Source organism: Chrysemys picta, chromosome 8 (genome assembly GCF_011386835.1).
Source record: "Chrysemys picta bellii isolate R12L10 chromosome 8, ASM1138683v2, whole genome shotgun sequence".
Lineage (NCBI taxonomy): Eukaryota > Metazoa > Chordata > Testudines > Emydidae > Chrysemys > Chrysemys picta.
In genome coordinates, this window is record NC_088798.1 from 28,842,620 (window position 1) to 28,866,358 (window position 23,739).

Consider the following 23,739-nt stretch of genomic DNA (forward strand, 5'->3'; position numbering starts at 1 on the left):
CATAACATTAATTTTATATAGTGACAATCAATACGGAATTGTAATTTGAAGTAGTATACCCATAATTGTGGATAAAAGTGTATTTTTGTTTTTTTGAGGTACATATAGCTCACTCAGTTTAACCCACAAAATACTCAGGTTTCAGATATCTACCTCATTGTGCTTTGAAATTCAAGCATTGTAAACATACCTATCTCTAAATTATCATATCAGTTTTGTTGTTTCTTTTCGTTCTCCTAAGTGTAGCTGCATTGACAATCAAATGCCCTTGTCCTAGCCCTGAGGTTGTAAATAAGATCATCATCAGTCTTACATGAAAGAAAATGTAGAGCATACAGCATTTATTAACCAAGTGCAGAGGGGAGGCAACAGGCATGTTCCGGTGCGGAGTATCAGATCTCTGGAAGGGAAATAATACCCCCTCCATGTTAACTTTTTCCATTCTCTCCTGCTTGCTCCCTTAGTTCCAAAGGGTATTATATCTAGCAAAGCAGTAAGCTGCAAGAGGTTAATATGAAGCTGCCCCAAAACTGACAAGGCTCTACTAATTATTGCAAGTGACAGAAACAGACAGGATGTCAGTTATAGGATGTGAAAGTTCTTGCAACACTTCCAAAAGGAGGAACTCTAAATCTTGTGAGCTATACTACCGCTCTGTCTCCAATGTAATCCTTCCATAACAAATGAACCAATCAACCACCCCATTCCACTTCAAGATTGGAACCTAAATCCTATGAATCTGAACTGTATTGGCTAGAACCAATTTAGATTTCAAACTCTAGAAGGAAGGGACTGTCTCTTTTCTGTTTATACAGCCTGGAAAACACTAACAGTACTTAATAAATAAGAGCAGAGGACGGGGCTTCTGGGTTCTATTCTCTGCAGTGATACAGAAAACTTGAAATTATAAATAGCTCTATTAACATTCTAGTTGATGAATCAGATTCAAGTGTTTACTTTTAAAGTTTTAACAAAAGTTAAATGAAATACACAGCAGCAGATGAAAAGATACCACAGATAAAGGAGATATAGTCCCTTTTGTTTTACAAGTGTAAGGAATCCAGATCCAGTCTGTGACCCCCTGATGTCTGGAGGTTTAGTTATGGCTCTGCAGCATCCCTTTTCCTCAGCAGCACTTCATGGGAATCTGGCTCAAAATGGTGGGAGGGGAGTTACGAATTGACCAGTCAACCACACACCCCTCATTTGGAACCAGAAGTATGCAAACAGGCAGCAGCAAAGACCAAAACAAAACAAAAAAAGGGCAAATACAGTATAGTACCGTGTTAAATATAAACTACTAAAAAAATAAAAACAAAGGGGAAGTTTAAAAAAAAGATTTGATAAGGTTTCATTTGAATTAAGATGGTTAAAAGCAGCATTTTTCTCCTGCATAATAAAGTTTCAAAGCAGTATTAAGTCAACGTTAAGTTGTAAAATTTTGAAAGATCCATAACGTTTTGTTCAGTTATGAACATTTCAGAGTTACAAACAACCTCCATTCCCAAGGTGTTCATAACTCTGAGGTTCTACTGTAACTTCAGTTGCAAGTTATAGCATAGTCAGGGCCTAACTTGACAATGTTAGGTATTTAAACCAAACTTCTGATTAAGGAGGGGGGAATGTCAGACTTCTATTAATTATTTCACTGTGTCCACACACTCTATAAGACAATATCAACATTTTTAAAACACTTAATTTGATATACTAAGTGCACAGATGAGTAGTTCCACTGACTTTAATGGGAATACTCACAGCGTATAAAATTAAACTGATGCGTAAGTGTCCGCAGGATATGGGCCTATCTTTGTAACAAATACACAGTAGGACTAGAAAATAGTTTTCTTCCTTCTTTCATTGCAGTATGTTCAAAGACAAAGCATACACTCAGGAGATTTGGATTACACTTCACTTTTAACATGTTACATACAAAAAAACTCTCCCCAAAACAGTTTAGTAGATAATTTATTTACGAAATAATCCTTGAAACATACTAAAAAACAAATATTGTATTTTGCTTCTAGGAAGATGAATGTGCCATGAATTGTTCTTTTGACTCAGCCTTAATATTTCCTTTCTATTTTAACAAAACTTTACTGAAATACGCACACACATACATCAATCTCTATAAATGTTTGCAAATATTTTAATATTTCTTTCAAAATTCCCCTGGCACAATGAATTATCATCAGAAAAATATTATGACGAACCTGAGATTTTCTCATTCTGAATATTTTAACATTTTATAAGCAACTAGAAATGAACATAGGGTCCTTTTATTCAGCCTGAGTTTTGTGTAAAGAAATTTGAAAAACACCACTCTAGATCAAGGAATCTATCCTCTTAGTTGTCAGGAATCACAGAATTTCAAGATGAAAAATTATCTATTAGATTATCCAATCCATCTCTCTACTGATACAGGATTCTTCTCTCGGCAAGATCTACATGAAATTGATCTAAAGACAGATTTTTCACTAGCATCAGAAATTACAGCAGTATGGTGACTACAATCATCTAGTTCAAAAATGTAGACACTTAAAAATGTTAATTATGAAATCAATGTGTTTAGACAGGTCATAAGAAGTGCTTATCATATACACTTTAGAATGCAGCTTTGAGCAAAATGGGTGCAAGCTTTCTTTGAAGCCTGAGGTTTTCTGGCTTTTGAAGTTGTAAATTAAAAAAAAAAAAAAAAAAAACCCTCACAATGTTATGTAAACATAAAAAGAATACTGAATTCTTCAGTTTCACTGGCAACAAAGCTAAATGCTACAAATAATTAAAACCTTCACAACTAGACTGTGTATATTTTTAGATATAAAGTTTACAGAACAAAGAACAGTAACTGATTATGATAAAGCATTTGTGTTGAGCAGAACACCTCATTCTCATATGCTCTCTTTTAAATGATTCAACATACATATGTTGTTCATATATATTATGAGTGTCGAGTTCAAGGTCTGATGCCAGTTATGAAAATGCGAATAACCAGAACCTGTTAAAACAGTGTTAATGCAATGTTAAATACTTTCTAAGGTATAAAAATACTGCCTTAAGCAGAGACTGACAAGATGAAGTTTTGCTTGTAACCAGTGCATGCTTGCAAGAAGGCATAATACAGAATATTAGCCATAACTACCAATTCATTTTCTACATTCTAAATCCAGAGGTAGGGTTCACTATCCTGTATAGTTGCTATGGTCTCAAGGCTCGCCACATTGCTTCAGTCTGCTGCTCTGCTACAGAACTTCTGGAGTAGTCAAGACAATTTCCATTCCACATGCCAATACCCCTTAAACCACGTTTCTTTGCATACGTTGCCTTCAGGGAAATGCTCTGTGGATTATCGTACCATACTTGATGAAAATGACCAAGAGAGTCCTATAAAAAGTTGATAAGTACATTTGTGTTAGCATATATATACACCGTATACAAAGAGGTTAAATGCAATGAATCAAAACTATAATTATAAATGAAGTAAAAACTCAAATGAATAAAATGTGTACAGTGCTTTTCCAGACTTACATTTAAAAGCTCTACAAACAAGACAATCTAAAATTCCCTTTCCAAAAGTGCAAAGAAGCTCCTGAAAAGGGTGTGTGTGTGTTTGGTTTAAAACCAAACCAACAACCCACAACTCCAGCTGTCTTTCTTCTTATGCATAGGCCAATAAACATCTCTGCTTTCTTACTAGTATGCTTCTCTGATCTCCAGACAAGTAACCACAAATGAGTTACAAAGATGTTTGTATTAATTTAGATTAAATGAGATGACTAGATCTGTGGGTATTTTAATGATAAATTTAATTTAAAAAAGCTGATAATATCAAAGGCTTGAGCTAGGATTTCAATCGCGTAGTCTAATCTAATAAATGAAATTAGGTCAGAGTATGTGGTTTTGTTCCTAGCAATAAACACAGATTTAGAGAAATTATGGAATTTTGCCAAATAAAAATTATATTGCTTTCAGCTGGTGATTATTTTTAAGAGCTTTTAGTCATCAGTGCATTAAAAGTTATACAAAATTTAATACCAGGTAACTGACAATCCATCACCAACAGAACCATAAGAAATATTTACAGCTTTATCAGTCCACAATAATAATATATGGGCTCAGTCTTCCACTGCATCCAGATTGAGTTTGGACACAGTGAAGAGGGGAAGCCACAGGAAGACAGTTGCAGCTCCCTGATCTTGTGCCACCCAGCACCAGCAGAAATTAAGAGCAGCTGGGAGCCTGTTTTAACTTACATCACTGGCATAAGGTTCCTTAGGGGCCTTATGACAAGGGAGGCTAGGCATAGTGGAACTCTGTCTTACCAAATCCCCTTCCTGGCATTACATGCATCCTCCCTCTCAATGAAGACGTGGTAGGCTAGATCAGGAGCCAGCTCTGCTACTTCTGCCAAGGGTCTCCAGTGTAGGGGAACTCTCAATTGACATAAGTTAAACTGGAATCTATCCACTCTGCAACACATGAGCATCACAAAGTGGACAGATGACACCTGAGAATCTAGCTTTACAAGAACAGAACTAAGGCTCATGTACATTTAGTCCACAGCTCATAAACGTTTGTCTAGGAAACTGCTTACCTTATATTCATAATATGGAGCCTTCTGCTCCTCATCCCACAGGCTCCCAGAAATAGAACTATTCACCTGCTTCATTATTGTTCCATAGGGGACCTGACGCCCTGCAGCATCACTGCATGGAGCCCCTCGGAAAGAAATATTTGGGAGGGAACAGACGTGATCCTGAAAAAACAGGAGTTCTGGTTCATGTTACTTGGATTTATTAAACCCTTCAGAAGGGATAAGCCTGGAAGCAAGTCAGAAAGAGGCACCTGCCAAAAATAACTAAATATCCACACCAGATATGGATTACTATCTGTTTCAGTAAAATGTAGAGAAAGAAGTTCAAATAATTCAACTTTAATTGAAATAAGTAACTTCCAGCTCCTCATACCAGTCTACTATGGGAAACATAGCACTAATATTCACTTTATATTATTTGTATAATAAAAAATAAAATAAAATAAAAACAAACTCAATAATACTTTGTACTTGTAGCCCCCTTGCCAATTTGGGGCCTTCAAAGAAGCAGGTCTCACAAAGAGGAGCAGAGGCACAGACTGGAACTTCAACTGAGACTGCTTGACTCACCTATGCTTGAGCCCCAGTGTCTGTACGGGCTGGCCCAGGAACCTGACTGATATGTCTGGACAATCAATTGCAGGTCCCAGAGAGCCTTCAAATGCCTCGGCCACATGACTGAGCATGGCAGGGATCACGTGAGGAGGGGAGAGCTGATTTCAGCAAGTCATGTTGGAAGAGAAGCAACCTCAAGAGAGTGTCTCTCTGCAGTAGAAGGGGAGATGGCCATTTTGACTCTCCCTATCAGAGGGCCTGAGACTGACCTGGAGCCCCTAGCTCCACAACAGAGAGACCAATCCCAAGATTCTGCTGCACCAGTGAGGACTGAAAGCCAGCTGAACCCGACAGTCAGGGCTCAAGGCCACCAGGGACTCCATTCAGCTGAAAGGAAGGACTATCAGCTTCCCAGGAAGGGATACCAGCCATCCACATCAAACTCCAGTCCCTCCACCCCCAAGATAAGGCCTTTAGGGAGCACTGGTGGAGGGGGGAGAAAGGAAGATGAGATTTTTCTCATATCAATTTAGTTTATGGGCTTTTATTTGCAGGATTTTGGGGGTAAGGAGTTTATTTAACATCTTTGATTCCTTTGCCTGTTCTCTACCCCTTCCTTTTCATTTACCCCTATCCTTTTCAGGAATAAAATGCTATTTATGTAATTCCTTGATTTATTGTACCCATAAATTATAATATCCTAGAGGTCATACGGATGATTACTCATTTGAGCACTTAGACACCAGATGGAAGCACCAAGCACTAAGAGCTCAGGGACCACTGGTCCTAAAGGGGGTCACCAAATCCCAGCAGAAGGATAAGAGGCTCCACTATCTTCAGAAGGGATCAGGCTACCCCACAAGAGGGAGCTACATACTTATATAGCTCTTTTCATCGAAAAATTTAAAAGCACTTTCAGGTGCCCAAAGATCATAATCTAAATTTTACAGAGGAGGAAAGGGAGGCACAGAGGTAAAATGTCTTGCCTGGGCTCACACAGTAAGTCACTGGCAGAACCAACTAGAACACTGATATCTTAAGTCCCAGTCCTGTGCTCTTATCTTAGAGACCACAGAGACTTTGCACTTCCTTACTGTTAAAAAAAAAAAAACTACCAAAAATTATATAGCATATAATAGAAAATAATATCAAAAACAGTTACAATAGAACTGCCTTCATCTTACCTTAGACAAATCCAGACATCTATAATCATAGCCGTACCAGGGAACACCCATCACAAGCTTCTTAGGCTCAATGCTCATACTAATGTAGTCATCATATCCTAATTTAAAAGAAAATATGAATTTACATGCATGCTTCTTTTTTCTGCTGTATATATTGTGACAAAGTTCCTCCTCTATCTTGGTGGGTCTTGCGCTTATTGGCGGATTTTCTTGCCTCAGAGATTCACCATGTGGGTTGGGGAACAGCCCAGAGACCTTCCCCTCTGGAAGAACCCACAGTCCAGGTCAATTGGGAGGTTTGGGGGGAACCCGGGCCCACCCTCTACTCCGGGTTCCAGCCCAGCGCCCTGTGAACTGCAGCTGTCTATAATGCCTCCTGTAACAGCTGCATGACAGCTACAACTCCCTGGGCTACTTCCCCATGGCCTCCTCCAAACACCTTCCTTATTCTCACCACAGGACCTTCCTCCTGGTGTCTGATAACACTTGTGCTCCTCACTCCTCCAGCAGCACACCCTCTCACTCTCAGCTCCTTGCGCCTCTTGCTCCCAGCTCCTCACACCACAAACTGAAGTGAGCTCCTTTTTAAAACCCAGAGGCCCCACTTAGCCTGCCTTCATTGATTCTAGCAGCTTCTTCTTAATTGGCTCCAGGTGTCCTAATTAGCCTGCCTGCCTTAACTGGTTCTAGCAGGTTCCTGATTACTCTAGTGCAGCCCCTGCTCTGGTCACTCAGGGAACAGAAAACTACTCATCCAGTGACCAGTATATTTGCCCTCTACCAGACTCCTGTACCCCACTGGTCTGGGTCTGTCACAATATTTACTAAAATGCCAATGTAATACAAGGTAATATAGTTAATGCAAATCCATGTGGGTTTATGGAAAACAGACCCTGTCAAACTAATTTGATATCTTTTTTTATTCGATTACTAGTTTGGGTTGATAAAAGATAACAGTGTTGTTGTAAGACTTTGGTAAGGTGTGTCATGCGATATACCACATTTTGATTAAAAAAACTAGAATGATATAAAATTAACATGGCACACATTAAATGGATTAAAAACTTGCTAACTGACAGGTATTAAAATGTGTAACTACATATGGGGAATCGTTTTTGAGTGGGTCTATCTCCAGTGGGGTTCTGCAGGGATTGTTTCTTGGTCCTACACTGTTTAGCATTTTTACCAATGACCTGGAAGAAAACATACAATCATCAATGATAAAGTTTACAGATGACACAAAAATTTGGGGAAACAGTAACCAAAAGGACACATCACTGATTCAGAGCAATCTGGAATGTTTGGTAAACTAGGCACAAGCAAATGATGTGCGTTTTAATACAGCTAAATGTAAATGTATATATCTAGGAACAAACAATGCAGGCCACACTTACAGGACAGGGGACTCTATTCTGGGAGGCAGTGACTTTGAAAAAGATTTGGGGGTCATGGTGGATAATCAGCTCAATATGAGCCCCTAACGTAACGCTGTGGCCAAAAGAGCTAATGTGATCCTCAGATGCATAAAAAGGAGAATCTCAAGTAGGACTAGAAAGGCTATTTTACCTCTATACTTGGCAACGGTGTGACTGCTGCTGGAATACTATGTCCAGTTCTGGTGCCCACAATTCAAGAAAGATGTTGATAAATTGCAGAGGGTTCAGAGAAGAGCCATGAGAATGATTAAAAGATTAGAAAATATATAGTGATAAACTTATAGTGATAGACTGAGCTCCAAAGAGAAAATTAAGCAGTGACTTGACAATGGTCCATAAGTATCTACACGGGGAACAAATATTTAACAAGAGGCTCTTCAAACTAGCAGAGAAAGGTATAACACAATCCAATGGCTGAAAGTTGAAGCTAGACAAATTCAGACTAGAAATAAGGCATAATTTTTTTAACAGCAAGAATAATTAACCACTGGAACAATTTACCAAGGGTCTCCATCGCTGATAATTTTTAAATTAAGATTGGATGTTTTTCTTAAAGATACGTTCCAGTAATTACTCTGGGGAAGTTATATGGCCTGTGTGATACAGGAGATCATAATGATCCCCTCTGGCCTTAGAATCTATGCCTAGAGCAGATTTCTCAACACTAAAGAAGCAAAGGTTATCAAGGCAGATATTCATAATACAAATACATCTACGGCCCTCTTTCAAATGCAATTCCTTTGGTATAACATCCTTTTACTGTGATCTACCATAGGATTAATTTCTTAATAAAGAAATGTTTAAAATAATATAAAATTAAGTATTAAAAAGACTCAGGTATCAACTTTCTGCGAGACATTAGGAAGCTCCAGGGAAGCTCACCAGCTAGCTTTCATATAGTACCCCGGCCAGCAAGGAAAACAAAGGGTGTTTCAGTATATGCAGAAAGCTGCCAACATTCTTGTATTTAGAATTCATATTTCAATAAAGTTCTACATGATGCACAGAAAGGAAAGAAAGTTTAACAGCAGAATAAAGCAGTTCAAGATATTTCGGTAGCTGATAACCTGAGCAGGAGTTGTAGGGTGACATAAACAGCATGCGTCATTAACCTGCTGTGGAACCCTACACATTTAAATAATTTTCAGTCAAGAAAGAAGTTAAATAGGTGCAGGTGGAGCCGTAGGTAGGTGCTATTTGTGCCTATGCCCTAATCCAACTCTTGCCCATGGGTGTACCTGAATCCCACTGAGGGTGACATATATATAATTCAGGTGTCAAATAGCACATAACTGCTCTATGTCCATCCATGGTGCCACAAAAATCTGAGGTACCTATTCCCCCAATGTGAAAATAGTTCTCCTAGTAGATTTTAGTAATATCAAAGGCTACAAGAAAACAAATAATGCAATAAAAAGGCATTCAATATATTTTAGGAAAAAAAGGTGTCCCCTTCCAATAATGCATTTTAAAAGAGAAATGTGCCAGTTGCTAACATTATTGACTGATTCTTACCATCTAAGGTCTGATTGTAGGGAGCATTGGCTCTTGCAATACATTCTGTCCAGATCTGACTCTGCTCATCATAAGACATCACGAACAAGAAATCACAGGCATCTGCAATCCCACTGTAGTTGTAGCATCTTTTGTCTATGCATGCTGGAGACCAAGCCACATCAAAGGTGACCTGATGGAGAAAACCACAACTTTATATCTAGTGTGGAATTCATGCATTCTGTTGCTTTGCTGTTTTGTAAAGCAGTGCTATGTAATCTTTAGTGGGATATTTTCAAAATGTTGCGCTGTTCGATACCCATGGATCGTAAGAGGAACTGTTCAGCTAAAACCCTGTAAAATAATCAAATATTTCTGAGTTTTCAGAGCAAATCTGCCTTTACAACTATAAAATCAATATGCATAAAAGGGGCACCGTCAAGACTAGTGGGCCCAAAATCTGATTCACCTTTTTTTAAATAGGTCTGCAAAGTCTTCTATACATGTGTAATTTAATACACACACACACACACAGAGAATTAAGAACTATGATAAATGATACTCTATTTAAGAACATGACAGAGAACAGGCAAAGGATAAAGATAAATCTTTAGCAAAGGAAATCTTTAACATCTTTGATTCCTTTGCCTGTTAAATCCTGCTAAAGATTTTTCAAGTTTTTCTAACATCATGCTGAACTTATCAGTATTTTCAAATTTGCATCTGAAGAAGTGAGGATTTTTACCTACAAAAGTTTATGCCCAAATAAACATGTTAGTCTTTAAGGTGCCACCGGACTCCTTGTTGTTTTTGTGGATACAGACTAACACGGCTACTACTCTGACACTTGACAGTATTTTCAAAGTTTCATTAAGTCATACCAATAACAACAGAACAGTGATTTACCAAAAAAGTCTATAATGAAAATACTGTCAATCCCAGCAAAATTGCTTCTATTTTAATATTTGAGTTCCATAAAGGATGCATTTTCAATTATCCATAGGAGAAAAAGAATACAGCCATTTTTGTTCTGTTTGTACAGCACCTAGCTCAATGAGGAGCTTATATATGACCATAATAATATATATAATTAACAACGCACACTTGGGAAACAGTGCCAGAGGCTTGCACAGAACTTTACTGACAAGTGTTCTTTACATTATGGAATAAATTGCCGGGACATCACAGATTTAAAAATCTATCATTTTATAAAATAAATTTTGTTTTCACCTGTGATCCTGGAATTTCTCTATGAAAAGCATCAGTAGTTTCTTTAACCAGAGCTGTTAATGCATAGTATTCAGGTGACATCGCAATAACTTCTTGCTCTATGTCTATATTAATTCCATCCATATACTGCTTTTTGGCCAGGTCCACCTGTCGTGCTATCCAGGCTGTTCTGTTAGCAGAGTCAATAATTTCCTTCACAGGTACATCTCCTAAACAAGAAATCTTAATAAATTACCACTTACTTGAATAATAGTAGATAATGGGGTTGGGGGGGAAATCCTATTCTGCCATATACTTCATCTCCATGCTATATGTGGACTGTATAGCGGAGACCAATTCAAGTGTGGGGTAGTTTGGTATTTTTTGGTAAAGTTTCCTTGGGAGATCATACTATGGTGTGAGATTTTTCCTGAATTTTTCTTTGCAGTTTCATCCCACTACTTCTAGTTATTCCTTCTTTAGCCACTGTGAACTATTGCTCTTCCTTCCTCGAAGCTGACACCTTTCTGATACTTCTAGACAGTGACTCACTCCTCTTGTTTCTTTTAACCTTTCCTTTCAGGCGATCCCTCTTTCTTCCACATCTTTGTTGCCTTTTTCTGTCTTTTTTGTAATGAGAAGTCCAAAACTCTGTGTACAACATCTAAGTGTGGCCACAAATGAAGGATTTTATAAATAAAATAAACCCCAAATATGAACAGCATTTTCAGCCTCATAGGTATTACACTATTTTTTTCTTAACATTTAATTCTTTACACACACCTTCCTCCTAGTATATATTTGGAGCTATTCACGTCCAAGAACCTCTAAGATTGAGTTAGAGCTCTTTAATTCAACATTTGATTTTTAAGTATTATACAAAATACATGGAGCATAGACCCGACACATGTCCTGCATATGTTCTTCCTCTTCCTACTTCTTCCTCTCCATTCCCATGTGACTTCTACTGATCTCTTTCCCAGTAAATCCTTTATTTTGCTGATAATGAAGTAGTGTTGTTACTATTGGGGCAGAAGGAATTGGAGTTTTGCCTGTTTTATACTTTAAAAAAAAAATTCTGGGTGGTAGTGTATTATGACCCTATGCAAAAGGGGGTATATTATTCCCTTATACATTTAATACATAAATGCCCACATTTCCCTAACTGTAACCAACCTTTTAGTACTACCCTGGCTCCTTTAGAATGAGCGTAACACAATAGTTCAGGGTCATACTTTCCAAAAGCTGCCACAGTTGTAATCTGTGACCAATCATAGAACTTCCACGTTTTTCTTCCAACATCAAACACAAAGACCTGCAAAAGCAGAACAAAAAGTAAGCCACTGGAATCACACCAAATGTCAAACTCTCATGACAGTTTAATTTAAATTAGAGCTGTGTTATTTCTTTCCCTTGCATCCCAAATACATTCTAGGTAAAGTAAAACGTTAAATTATTCATGCTTCTTGAAAGCCAGCTTGTCCTTTACCTTTACAGATTTAGGGCCTGCCAAATTCATCAGCTGACTGGTCTCAAAATGTAAACAAACTGGGGGGAGCTTTGACAGGATCCAATGTCATTTCCCAGTAATTCATGCTGACCCCAGTTTATAATTTTTTTGTCAAGCAGAAGCTGCCAGACCAAATAAACCTACCCTAACTGATTAGATTAATTGAAACAATTTGCTAATGAACTAATTTAGACTCATTTAAAATTTCAGGAAGATAGTCATGGATTACAACTCATTTTATTCATTAAAAACAAGACTGTTGTGATTTAATGGGCTGGATTTTGTAAGAGGTTGAATAAATCATCCCTGTAATTTAACAGTAGTCCAACATTTGAGAGTCTAACCCTAATCAAATTTCAAAGTTTCACATCTAAAGGTGTAATGACCAGAAAGATACATTAGAGCCCAAAAAAGAGAAGCAACCGATTAGCCATGAACACGTGAGTAATAAACACAACAAAATAGCTCACTCCCCAACTCTAGCTTCTGCTCTAAGAGGAGTCACAATTCATATGTACTTCGGCCTCAACCTTTCCCCTCGCTGGCACTGCCAGGCTGGTACAAAGACCCCCCGGCCATAACTGAGGGCTCGCAGGCGGGGCTAGGGGCGAGGGGACCCCAAGCGAATCCGAGAGTCTCCCGCTGGGAATGGGCGGTGAGGACCGTAACGACGCCGCCCGCCAGGCCGATGCAGCGGGGGTGGCAAGGGGCAGCTCAGGCCCCAGCCCCAGGCCAGGCCACTGCACCAGGGCCCGGGAGCGGCAGGAGCCAGGGGTCCGAGGCCGGAAGGGCCACAGTGGTGAGCCGAGGAGGCTGAGGCCCGCAGCGCCGACAGGCCGCGAGGCCCTATGGGGGAGGCGGTGGAGGAATCCCCGCAGGCCACAGGGCCCCGAGACGGGCAGCCCCGTTCCCAATCCCAGAGCCCCTTGCGGCTCTCGGAGTCGGGATACCTCGAACTCCTGGGTGCCAGCGATCGGGCGACAGAGCGCGGGGTCGCCGCAGGGGCACGCGCCGCTGCTCGAGCCCAGCCGCAGGAGCGCGAGAAGGAGAAGAGGGCAGCAGCGGGAGAGGCACGCGCCGCCCCCCAACAGCCGCTTCATGCTGAACACTCCCGCTACGTGACCCTTCCCTGAACCGGGCACGCGGCCGAGTCTCAGCTGGGACCCGCACTTCCGCCTCGACTCCAGCTACGGGAAGGGGGGCGGGCCAATCCTCCTGCTCTCGCTGCTGGCCCCGCCCCCCGCAGCAGCGCCAGGGGTCACAGGCAGCTGACAAGAGGGGGCGACACCGGGAGCGGGAGTCCAGGCTTCGGCTGGGAGGGCGGGTTGTGGGGGAAGCCAGGCTCCCCGCATGACACCGGCGGGGCGGGGCGCGGCCCTGCCCGGAGCTGGGCGTGTAAATAACGCCCGGGGCAGGGAGACTCGGGGCCAGCTCGTCACTGACTGACAGTGAGCCCCGCCCTCCTGGGGACCACGTACCGCTCACCAGGCCCCTTCGGCCCAGTTAGCGGCGCTGGAGCTGGGAGCCTGGCGGCTCTTGCGCTTCTGCCAAAGAGCGTGGCCGTTATTTCCCCTCCCCCCTATTTAACAGATGGAGAAACTGAGGCAAAGGGAGCCAGTAGTTTTGCAAAAGGCTCGAGAGTGAGTAGGCGGGAGGGCCACGTCTGGACTGGCTCTCAACTATTGCCTGCTCCCTACTGTCCCCCTCCTTGGTGCCTGGGAATACTGAAGCATCAAAGAAGTGGGTTTTTACCCACCGAAGGTTATGACCAAATAAATCTGTTAGTCTTTAAGGTGCCACCAGACTCCTTGTTGTTTTTGTGGAGCTGGAGGTATGCCGGGGGAATCAGACCCTATGGAGCATTTACTCAAACACAGCCTCGGATTTTGGATACCTCCGTTATTGGTACCCAAGAGGTCCAGGCCTGCTTTTTACAGGCACTGAAAATATGTAACACAAATGTGAGCCCATAGGAACTGCATGTGCTTAGCACTGCTGAAAATGAAGCCCTGGGGTGTGTAAAGTTGATTATCCTAAAACTGGGACACGCAGAATAGGCCCCAGTCCTGCGATTGGCACTGCATGAGTAGGTGCCTGCACAGTGCCAGTTGCAGGATTGGGGGCAACTTTGAGGCTCCCAATCCTCCAATTGCCTTGGAGGCAACTTTGAAAAGTGTAGCCTTAATGACTGCTGAAGGTTGCTGGATAGTGCAATAATATAATGAAGTGTTTTATTTCTCTGTGACAAAATAATTTTGTGTAGTCAATAAATAAACCTGAACAACTGTTTTTAAAGTACAAATATTTATTAAGGGTATCCAGAATTGTTTTCAAAATCTTAAAATATTACATTGAGAAATCATTTTATAAAATAATTCAGTGTTAATGTCTTTGCTGTCTGAAACAAAGTAGTGTGTCCATGATTGCAGAGAACGAGTATGCATACATCAAAAAAAAAAAAAAAAAACACTGTTAGGGATATCTAACCCTATGAAATGTCATGTCATGCTGCACACTGTAGTTGTTCACAGGAACACATTGTATGAGCATCAACTGTGTTCTCCAAATCCTCAGACTTCTGGTTTAACCTAATCTGTTCTTCATCAAAGCTGGCTGTGGAGTCTGAAAATAAGAAAATGGGGGGAGGGGAAGTGATGTGAAAGTTATTTGTGTACTTTCCTGGGACTCAAATGTGCTAATTCAAATGGATTATCCATGATTATACAGTTTTAAAATCTGCATTTTCATTACTTGAAGAGTAAAGCAAACCTCTCAAAGCAATAAAAAACAAAAACAAAAGTTGTAGGAACCAGTCTTTATGCAGGTTCAACTCCCACTGAACTCAATGGGAGTTTTGAATGCCAAAGGGCTCCAGAGTCAAGCTTGTCATTTTAATGGGCATCATTATTTGGAATCTTATTTTTTTTAAAGCCAGTACACTTTTTAAAATCATTTAGGCTAGATTCTCTTACCCTTACCCATGTTGAAGTAAAATTACTCTGCAGGTAGACTTTACTGCTTTTTTTTCTCCCAAAATTTAGGATTTGGGGCTTTTTTCACATTAGAAATACCACATCCTCTCTTCTTTGTGCTAAAGGTTCTTGGTAAGCTCTTTGAAGAACATAAATAACAGTGTCACAGGAGGCTGTAGCCTGGACTGATGCACTTCCTCCCATAGCTGATGGGGATGCTAAGTCTTCATAGAGTCTAACAATTGGACATGCATGATACACCCCTTGAAAAGGTATGGAGTTTTGAGACTTACCAGCTGGCACACAATGGAAGCCAACAAAGACAGGAGCAGTTCTAGTTGCTGAACATCCTTTCACACAGCGCAAAACTGGCTCGACTGAATAACACTTTGAGGCCACATTTTCAAAACCAACTGGCTTCTCAATTTTGATGAGTGTGCGCTGCAGTTTACAAGCTACAAGAAGTCAAATAATTGGATTTTAAAACATAAGCTCTAGAAAGCAGATACATTTCCCCAACTATACCTAAGTATTACATAGATGAATCAGTGAAATCAAAGAGATCTAAACAAAGTAGATCAGTGATAAATAATATTTTAAATTTGCTCCCATTGAAGTTGATGGGAGTTTTACCATTAATTTCAGAAGGAGGAGGATCAGGCACTAAATTCTGCCCTGAGGAATGCCAATGGGATAACAACTGCATGTCTGTAACAAGAGGCATCTTGCAGTAACAGGCCAAGACAGCTCAGGACAGGTGTTATGCTTTGCAAAGTAGGGTTGCTCCGTTGTGCAAGTGTGATGCACATGCCTGACCTGCTCCCGGCAACATGGACTGACTACATGCTGCTCAACTTGGGGCACAGTTACATTCCTTTTCTTCCATTTCACACCCCCTTTGGCCATAGAGGGCATTTTGACTTCTTACTGGGGTATGGCTGCTAATACGTTTTTGTACATCATGGCAAGATGTCATGTGCCCCCAATCTCTATCCATTAAAATGTTGTCCCTCTCTAGCTCCTTATCTGTCTAGTGTAATTAGGAGAGAGAAACTTTATATTTTTGATAGACAATAAAAACATGAAAGTAGCAGAATACAAATCAGCAATGAAGATATGCCCAATTAAATGATTATCTGCCTTTAAAGAATATCTGTTTTATAGGTATTTACTGGTTCTTACCTGACTTACATTGCAAAAGTCATTTTTGTGTTTATAATATAATTTAACACACACATCCCTCATGTAGATGCATGATAAAAACTAATCTGGTATAACAATTCAACAACACAAGACCTTGCAATGAACTACCAATCTCAGGAAAATTTACTTTCTTTTATATGCTTTCCATTCTATATGCATCCGAAGAAGTGGGCTGTAGTCCACGAAAGCTTATGCTCTAATAAATTTGTTAGTCTCTAAGGAGCCACAAGTACTCCTGTTCTTCTTTTTGCGGATACAGACTAACACGGCTGCTACTCTGAAACCTTTCTTTTATATGTAAGCACCAACCACATTGATAGTGAAAAGTGTGCACTAGCGGCAGATTGGCAGGTACTCTATTGTCCAGCTTTTCCTTAGATCTTGGATCCAGTATAGCACATATGTCTAAACATTGTAGTTATTCTTGAAGCTATTCACTTGTCACTCATGGTAATAGCACTAATATGTTTTAGAATCTTCATACCTCCAGCACAGGGCTCTTCTGAGAGAATCCAAGAATGAGCAAAGCTCACTGCATCTTTAGCTACATATCCACTGGGCATTTGATATTTCTGTTTACTCTCACCATCATATTTTCCACAAATACCACATGTTTTTCCAGCCATCCAGAAACCAACTTGAATCTGTATGAAAGCAAAGGAAAGGTCAATTTAAATGTTTATTTTATAAAAATGAAAACACTAACAGTGAAGAAAAAAGTACTGTACCTTAAGTGTATGTCCATCATAATAAAGTTTATCTATGCCATATTCTGGGGCTTTTACTGACAAGCCTTCCTTCTCACTGCTGATCAGAATGTATGCATCTGTAATATAACAACAAAATGATCTTTCTTTGAAGGCAAAAGTCACTCTTTTAGAGCCTGATCCAACTCCCATTTAAGGAAGAGTCTCCTATTAACTTCAATGGCATTTGGACCAGGCTCTTAATTTGGCAAGTTTCTAAAACCTCAATCCTGAAATTGGATTTGCTAATGAGGACCTCAGCTCCTGTACAAAACCCCAATGAAGTAAAGGTGCCAAATTAATATTGCATTGTTAGGCTCTTATCCTGCAAGCAGGTCCACTGAGGGTCTTTGTCAAGTGATCTGATTGCAGGACCAGGGCATAACACAGTAATTATTACATATTCAATCAATTTGAGAATAGCTTTTTATAAAATATACACTGAATACAGTCAAACTACAATTCCTATAGTGGTGACAGTGGTTTATGGAGAGGAATGGCATGCCCTAACATTGTTCTGGCTGCATGCCACAGAAAGAAGCCAATTTTTTAATATAATTTGTAGGAAATAATTTTTAAAACACCAATACCATCCATTTTAACTATTTAAGTGACCCATTATTTGCTTCAAACAAACAAATAACACCCCCAAATCAGAAAACATAAATATTGAAAACTATAATAAAAAATATGGGATCAGATTGTGCCAATTGCCTAGAGTCCAGGCCATGCAGAACAGGAATGAGACACAGCTAAAAGTGACTGCTGCTCTGGCAGAATCCCAGAGACACTTGGCAACACCTCCCGGCCCCACACGGTGGCCACTACTTTAGCCAAGATGCTGCAATACTGTAGCTGCTGTAACTCCATTGCTTCATTTCTACAAATAGAGCTGGGCTAATATTTTTGTATAAAAAACTTTTTGGGCAAAAAAATGCAGATTGGGATTCACCAAAACATTTAACAAATTCATGTCAGTTTTGCCAAACTGTTTTGGTCAGAAAAAAAATTCTGAAAAAAATCAAAACGTTTCAAAATGAAATGTTTTATTTAAAATGACTTTTTGAATCAAAATCTTCAATTTTTATTTAAAAAAAAATCAACAATGTTTACAAATGCTTGAAACCTTTTCATTTTGGGTTGAATGAAAAGTTTCATTTTACCCAAACAATATATATTTTTTTATAAACTTGGGGTGCAAGATTATGCAGATCCAGTGTCCCTGTTCTTTGCCCATCTTTTTTGCTGACCTCTCAAACGGCCTTGGTGGAGCCAGTGCAAAGAATCACAGTGTGGCGTGCAGAGGGTGCACGGGCTACCCTGTACACATTGCTCTGTCATGGTCTGTCTGTCCCCGGCCTACCGCCAATGGAATTCTTAAGTAGTGCCGAGGGTCTTGATCTGGCTCTCCAGATCAGGGTGAATTTTATCCTTAGAGAGATCTGCAGAACCACGCTCTTACATATTATTCCCCAGCCATGAGTCTGGTAATATTGTTGGGTTTAAATTAAAATATTGCTGCTGCATCTATGGGGCTGACCTGCCTGGTGTGGTTCTCCCTCTTTCTTCTTCAAATATATAGCAAAAAAGGTTAAATGCAATGCAAAATATGCTGTGTCACCTACCAGAATTAGATGTGTATGGAAGAATCTCTGCTGGGGTTTGAACACCATTGATCATCAGCTGGATGAGTCCATTTGAAGGATACATGTCAATCTCACTTTAAAAACAGAACAAAATGAGTTTAAAGTAGGGGTGGGCAAACTATGGGCCGCAAACTCCGATCCAGCCCATCAGACGTTTTAATCCAGCCCTTGAGCTCCCACCGGGGAGCGGAGTTGGGGGCTTGCCCCGCTCCACATGTGCCGTGGCTCTGCGTGGCTCCTGGAAGCAGCAGTATGACTTCCCTCCAGCTCCTATACATAGGGCAGCCAGGGGGCTCCAGATGCTGCCCCTGCAGCTCCCATTGGCTAGGAACTGCAATGCGCAGATCTGCCTGGCTGCACCTCCGCATAGGAGCCGGAGTAGGGATATGCCGCTGCTTCCAGGAGCTGTTTGAGATAAGCGCCGCCCAGAGCCTGCACCCCTGACCTCCTCCCATACCCCAACCCCCTACCACCCTCCGAACCCCTCGGTCCCAGCCTGAAACACCCTCCTACATCCCTTTTGTGCTACTTTTGTGCTACTTAACTCACAATTCATAAACACTGTAGCTCTGACCTTGCAGGGTCCTGAGTTCCCTTATCACCCTGAAGTGAAGCACTCCAACACACTATTGGAGCTAAACAGATACTTCTATAATAATTAAAGTGAGTTGATGGTGCTCCACATTCCACAAGAAAATTGGGTTCTCTGTGGCAAAATTATGATCTCTCCGATTATCTGAAAATACTGCGTATTGTAGCATTTTTTCCCAGGAAAAATATGTTTTAAAATTTTATTTAGACATTACATTTACCATAAACAGCTTAATTCCCCAAAAATATTTTAGCAATCATGATACACTGTTCATAATCTTTAAATAAGAATTTTTAACAAAGGAGAGTCACAAAATAAAAGACTGTTTCCTTATTAAATTACCACTTTAAAACAAAAAAAAATGATCTGTAAGAATGGAGATTCATTCACTTTTTTCAAATGTTCACAAATGAGTTCACCACTCCTGAAAGGTGATAACCTATGTGAATCTAGTGAGCGGTAGGCGGAGCCCACCAAACTAAAGGCTCACCCCCATCAGGTGGGAAAGGGACCATAAGATCCAGGATACAAATGATGACTTGGGACAAAAAATTATAAAAACAGGAATGGGAGTGCAGGTCAAAGGTGTAAAACGAGGGCACTCGTATGGGGACAGCGAGCAGAGAACCCCAGACAGCACTCACTGCTCTGTGAATGAATACAAGGAGTCGGTGGATGTTTCCCAGAGGAACTCCTCCAGGATGCATGAAATGACCAGGGAGTGGAAAAAGGCTCCACTGTCGCAGAGAATGCCCCCAATGCAAAAGGTGCTAGACCAGGGGTTCGCAAAGTGGGGGTCATGACCCCTCAGGGGGTTGCAAGGTTATTACATGGGGGGGTCGCGAGCTGTCAGCCTCCACTCCCAAACCCTGCGTCACCTCCAGCATTTCTAATAATGTTCAATATTTAAAAAGTGTTATTAATTTATAAAGGGGGTCACACTCAGAGGCTTGCTGTGTGAAAGTACAAAAATTTGAGAACCACTGTGCTAGACCAACAGACTTGAAGCCTGCAACCTTTTATTTTGCCACAAAACAGGTACAGCACACTGCAAGCTTCCCTACGCTGCCCCCAACTTATCCCTTATACTAGAGGAAACCACCTACATTTCAAGGAAATAAAGGACAATTCTCCCATATTGTTTTTTGTGGTACCTAATCATACACACATTAGAATATCAAATTTTTGTATTACAGTGTACAATTCTGCACAGTTGCTGCTGCAATGTAAGACAGTGTGTGTCCTAAATTGACTTGATAATGGCTGTGGAACATTAGGCACCAAATAAGGGGTGGCCTAACAGATCACCTCTAAAATGAGAGAGTAATTTAGTTTCCACATACATTCAATCCTTGTCCTCTCTGCTGAGATTGTCAAGCAGGATGCTAATAGTATAATTGCAATCCTTGTACTTGCTCCCTAAGAACTGGATTGAGACAACCAACTAATTTCTCATAGTTTAATGAACAGCTATCAGGTGGTAAAGATTTTTGGTCAAGCCTCAATTGCATTTAAAAAGTGACCTCCAGGTGTAGTAAAGTTCTGGGTTTCTTTCCATTGACTTCAATAGCCATTGGATGAGCCCTCTGCCATTATCAATCCCCATTAACCCTCTAGCTCTCCGATTTCCTTGGGATCATCTTAGCATCTAAGTTCCGCATTCTCTGGAATTACTTACTGACTGGCAAGTTTGATATTGATTGCTTTAAGGTCAGCAGACTCTTCAGCTTTCTTCATCATCACCAGGAATTTCAGTTCTGGGCTACAATCTTGGGCCAAGACATGGTAGCAATTTGCAGGCATTGAGTAGTTGAATTCAACTTCATCGAAGGTTGTGATCATATTTTGGGAGACTGAACAATGACCTGAAAAAAAAGCCCACCATTAGTGAGCTTTTTCATTTAGGTGTTCAAATGTACTAATTGTTTTTTTTTATTTGTTGGGCCAGTTTCTACTCTTGTCTACACCAGCATAAATTCAAAGTAACCCCACTGTATTGAATAATTTCATATTGGCTCCAGTGTGAGAGCAGCATTTTCCCATCACTGCACACAAGAGAGCAGAAATATGACCATTACGAATACTGTGAAATAAATTCTGCTCTTACTTGCTCTGGTGCAATCCTATACATTTGGCCTATTGACTTCAGTAACCTTGATGTGATGTAAATGAGAGCAGAATTTATCCCACCATGTTAATAATAATTACCACATCACTGACTTCAGAGCAGTAGCACCAGAAGATGGAGTTCCATGACAGAGTATTTGACAGCTTATATGGGTTTATTGATTATACTGAATTTTATCAGGATTAGAGCTGGTTAAGAAACAGAAAACAAAATCCTCAGAATATGAGCATTCTCTCCAACCCACTTTTCACTGAAATGTCATTCTCAGAAATTGTCCTACCAGCTGTAATCAGCTTTGACTTCAATAAAGTTGCATCATGGGAATTTGTCCCAGTGGATTTACACTGGTGTAATTGAGAGCAGAATTGGCTCATATATGTTTTCTTATTAAGTTTCTGTAACAAACGTAGAGGCCAATTCTGCAGTCCTCCACATTGAGCCAAATTCAGCTGTGATACAAATCTATTGACTTCAGATGAATTGTGTCCATTTGCACCAGTGCATAATTTGGCTCTTTCATTGAAGATTTTACCTGAAAAAGGATCGCACAACTGGGTCCTTAATATTTCATTATTGAAAAAGTAAACCCTTAAAAACACAAATAAAGGAGGTGAGATTATGGCCAAGATTTGCAAAAGTGATTTTGGGTGCCCTTTAAGGAGTCTCAAGCAGGTTGCCCATACACTGAAGTACTCAAAATGATTGATCACTTGTAAATCTTGGTCATACATTCCAATCTAATTTTATCCAGGATTCTTAAGAGATAATGAATCTGACACAAAATAATGTGCAAATTTGGGAGAATGTGTGTTTTTCACTGCTGTCAATGGGCAGACTCAAACCCTAATTTCTGAGCTGGATTTGAATATTTTTAGACATTAGTACAACATATGGTACACTGAGCCAAATTCTGCCCTTGTTTACACCTGTGCAACCTAGCTCACCTTGATTATAGATGTAAAGTTTTTGTTTGCAGTTCAATTTATTTTTTAATAAATGTAAAATAATTCCAAGTAATGAAAAAAAATGAGGCTATTAGTGCTTTGAAGATGATGAATTACTGACCTTTAAGACTGTCAATGACTGAGGATGGTATTTTAGTGAAGAAATTCCAAGCAGGATACTGCAGCACTGAAGTTGATATACTTGGATCTAAAGGGAGTGGCAGTGGAAGGCTAATGTCTCTGCCATAAATTGTGAGCTGAAAAGGAAACAGAAAATAGATTCGAATATAGAATATGCCAAATTTCCACAAAACCAATATTTTTATGGTAATATTGGAAGGAGGCTGTGTTATGTATTATCCTTTCACTGATCGAAATCTATGTGGGTCACAAGTGAAAAGGAATGAAAGTTCCTATTTGTCTACACTACACAATGATTGCACAGGTGCCACATATGAAGTTTCTGGAATAACAAAGGTGATATAGATTAGCTCTGAGGTTTATTAATGGAGCTCTTTGAGGAAACATATATCATAGATCCCCACTGCCCAAATGGCTCGGGACCTGTTTACATGAGAGACAAACTCCCCAGGTCTGTACTACCAGAGTCAAGATCAGTGAAGCCTTAACTGGAGCTATATCATTTTGAAAGGGCTACTGGTAGGACATTATTTGTCAGGGGTCCTCAACAGTAATTTTTTCTCCCTATTTTTGGCCCAACAGAGTCTGGATTTGTCAACCTTCCAAGCATGCTGTCCTCTTCCTGGAGATTTGGGGAGGCGGTACTCTGAAGGCTGAACTGTTTTTTATTAGTTAGTTAGTTAGTTTATGTATTTGTTATGCTGGCTCTATTTTATTTGCTGATTTGTTTTTTATCCATTAGAGTAGGGAAAAGTCAATTATAAGATATTTTTACTATGAAACAAAATTATGTAAAAGCATCAAGAGTGTGGAATGGGAGTTTATTCCTGTTTTTATAAACTGAAAAAAATATTTGTGGCTCAAGCCAAAACTCTCAACCTTCAATTTCGTGAGCACTAAATTCTCTGGCAAACCTTTTTTTTTTTTTTTTTAATAGTAAAATATTTACCTCAGGTAGCTTGAGAGCAACATCACAGGTTCTTGGAGAAGTTAGAGCCATAACCAGAGTAGCCTGTTGAGAGGGATTGTTCTGTTCCCTTTGGGAAAATCCAAGCATGTACGCAACTCCCGGAAGAAATGTGTAAAACCTGGAAGAGGGAATAAGTGATGTAATTGATTTTCTGTGGAGAGTTTTATTTAAATTCCATTCATACCGAAACACTCATAATGAAGTAAACACTGTATTTGGCATCTGTTACAGAGCAAGCCTGTCACCGGAGCGGCTCTAGGCACCAGCAAAGCAAGCACGTGCTTGGGGCAGCCCATTTGCAGGGGCGGCAGAGATCCAGCATGGGAGCTGAGAACCAACAGGGGGCCCTGGGAGCTGTAGTTCCTTGGTTAGCTCCCTGCCTATAGAGCCAGCCCTGGAGCAGGGAAAGCACTACATT

At 40.2% G+C, this 23,739-nt stretch overlaps 2 protein-coding genes across 6 annotated transcripts in view; both read right to left on the bottom strand.

Annotated features, from left to right (window-relative positions):
* Positions 1-1,947: 1,947 nt before the first annotated feature.
* Positions 1,948-13,423, bottom strand: CTBS (chitobiase). Of its 5 annotated transcripts, none has more exons than XM_005294448.5 (7): positions 12,930-13,423; positions 11,646-11,784; positions 10,491-10,699; positions 9,282-9,453; positions 6,331-6,428; positions 4,592-4,753; positions 1,948-3,381 (listed from the first exon to the last, which is right to left on the bottom strand). In XM_005294448.5, exons 1-7 carry the CDS (start codon positions 13,077-13,079, stop codon positions 3,196-3,198), a joined length of 1,116 nt encoding a protein of 371 aa, XP_005294505.2. In that variant the 5' UTR covers positions 13,080-13,423; the 3' UTR covers positions 1,948-3,195. The 5 variants fall into 5 exon arrangements, with proteins under 5 accessions (XP_005294505.2, XP_065410210.1, XP_005294506.2 ...); XM_065554138.1 differs by having other exon boundaries at positions 11,705-11,784; positions 12,930-13,168; XM_005294449.5 differs by having other exon boundaries at positions 11,959-13,168.
* An 843-nt stretch (positions 13,424-14,266) lies between these two features.
* The window catches only part of LOC101945008 (vitellogenin-2-like), a 35,847-nt gene continuing 26,374 nt past the window's right edge, over positions 14,267-23,739 (bottom strand). The window contains exons 28-35 of the mRNA XM_005294474.4: positions 23,301-23,439; positions 22,332-22,467; positions 20,817-21,003; positions 18,526-18,620; positions 16,883-16,980; positions 16,639-16,798; positions 15,245-15,406; positions 14,267-14,601 (exon numbers count right to left, since the gene is read on the bottom strand). Coding sequence (XP_005294531.2) covers positions 14,483-14,601; positions 15,245-15,406; positions 16,639-16,798; positions 16,883-16,980; positions 18,526-18,620; positions 20,817-21,003; positions 22,332-22,467; positions 23,301-23,439 — 1,096 coding nt within the window. The 3' untranslated portion in view covers positions 14,267-14,482. The remainder of the gene's footprint in view (positions 14,602-15,244; positions 15,407-16,638; positions 16,799-16,882; positions 16,981-18,525; positions 18,621-20,816; positions 21,004-22,331; positions 22,468-23,300; positions 23,440-23,739) is intronic.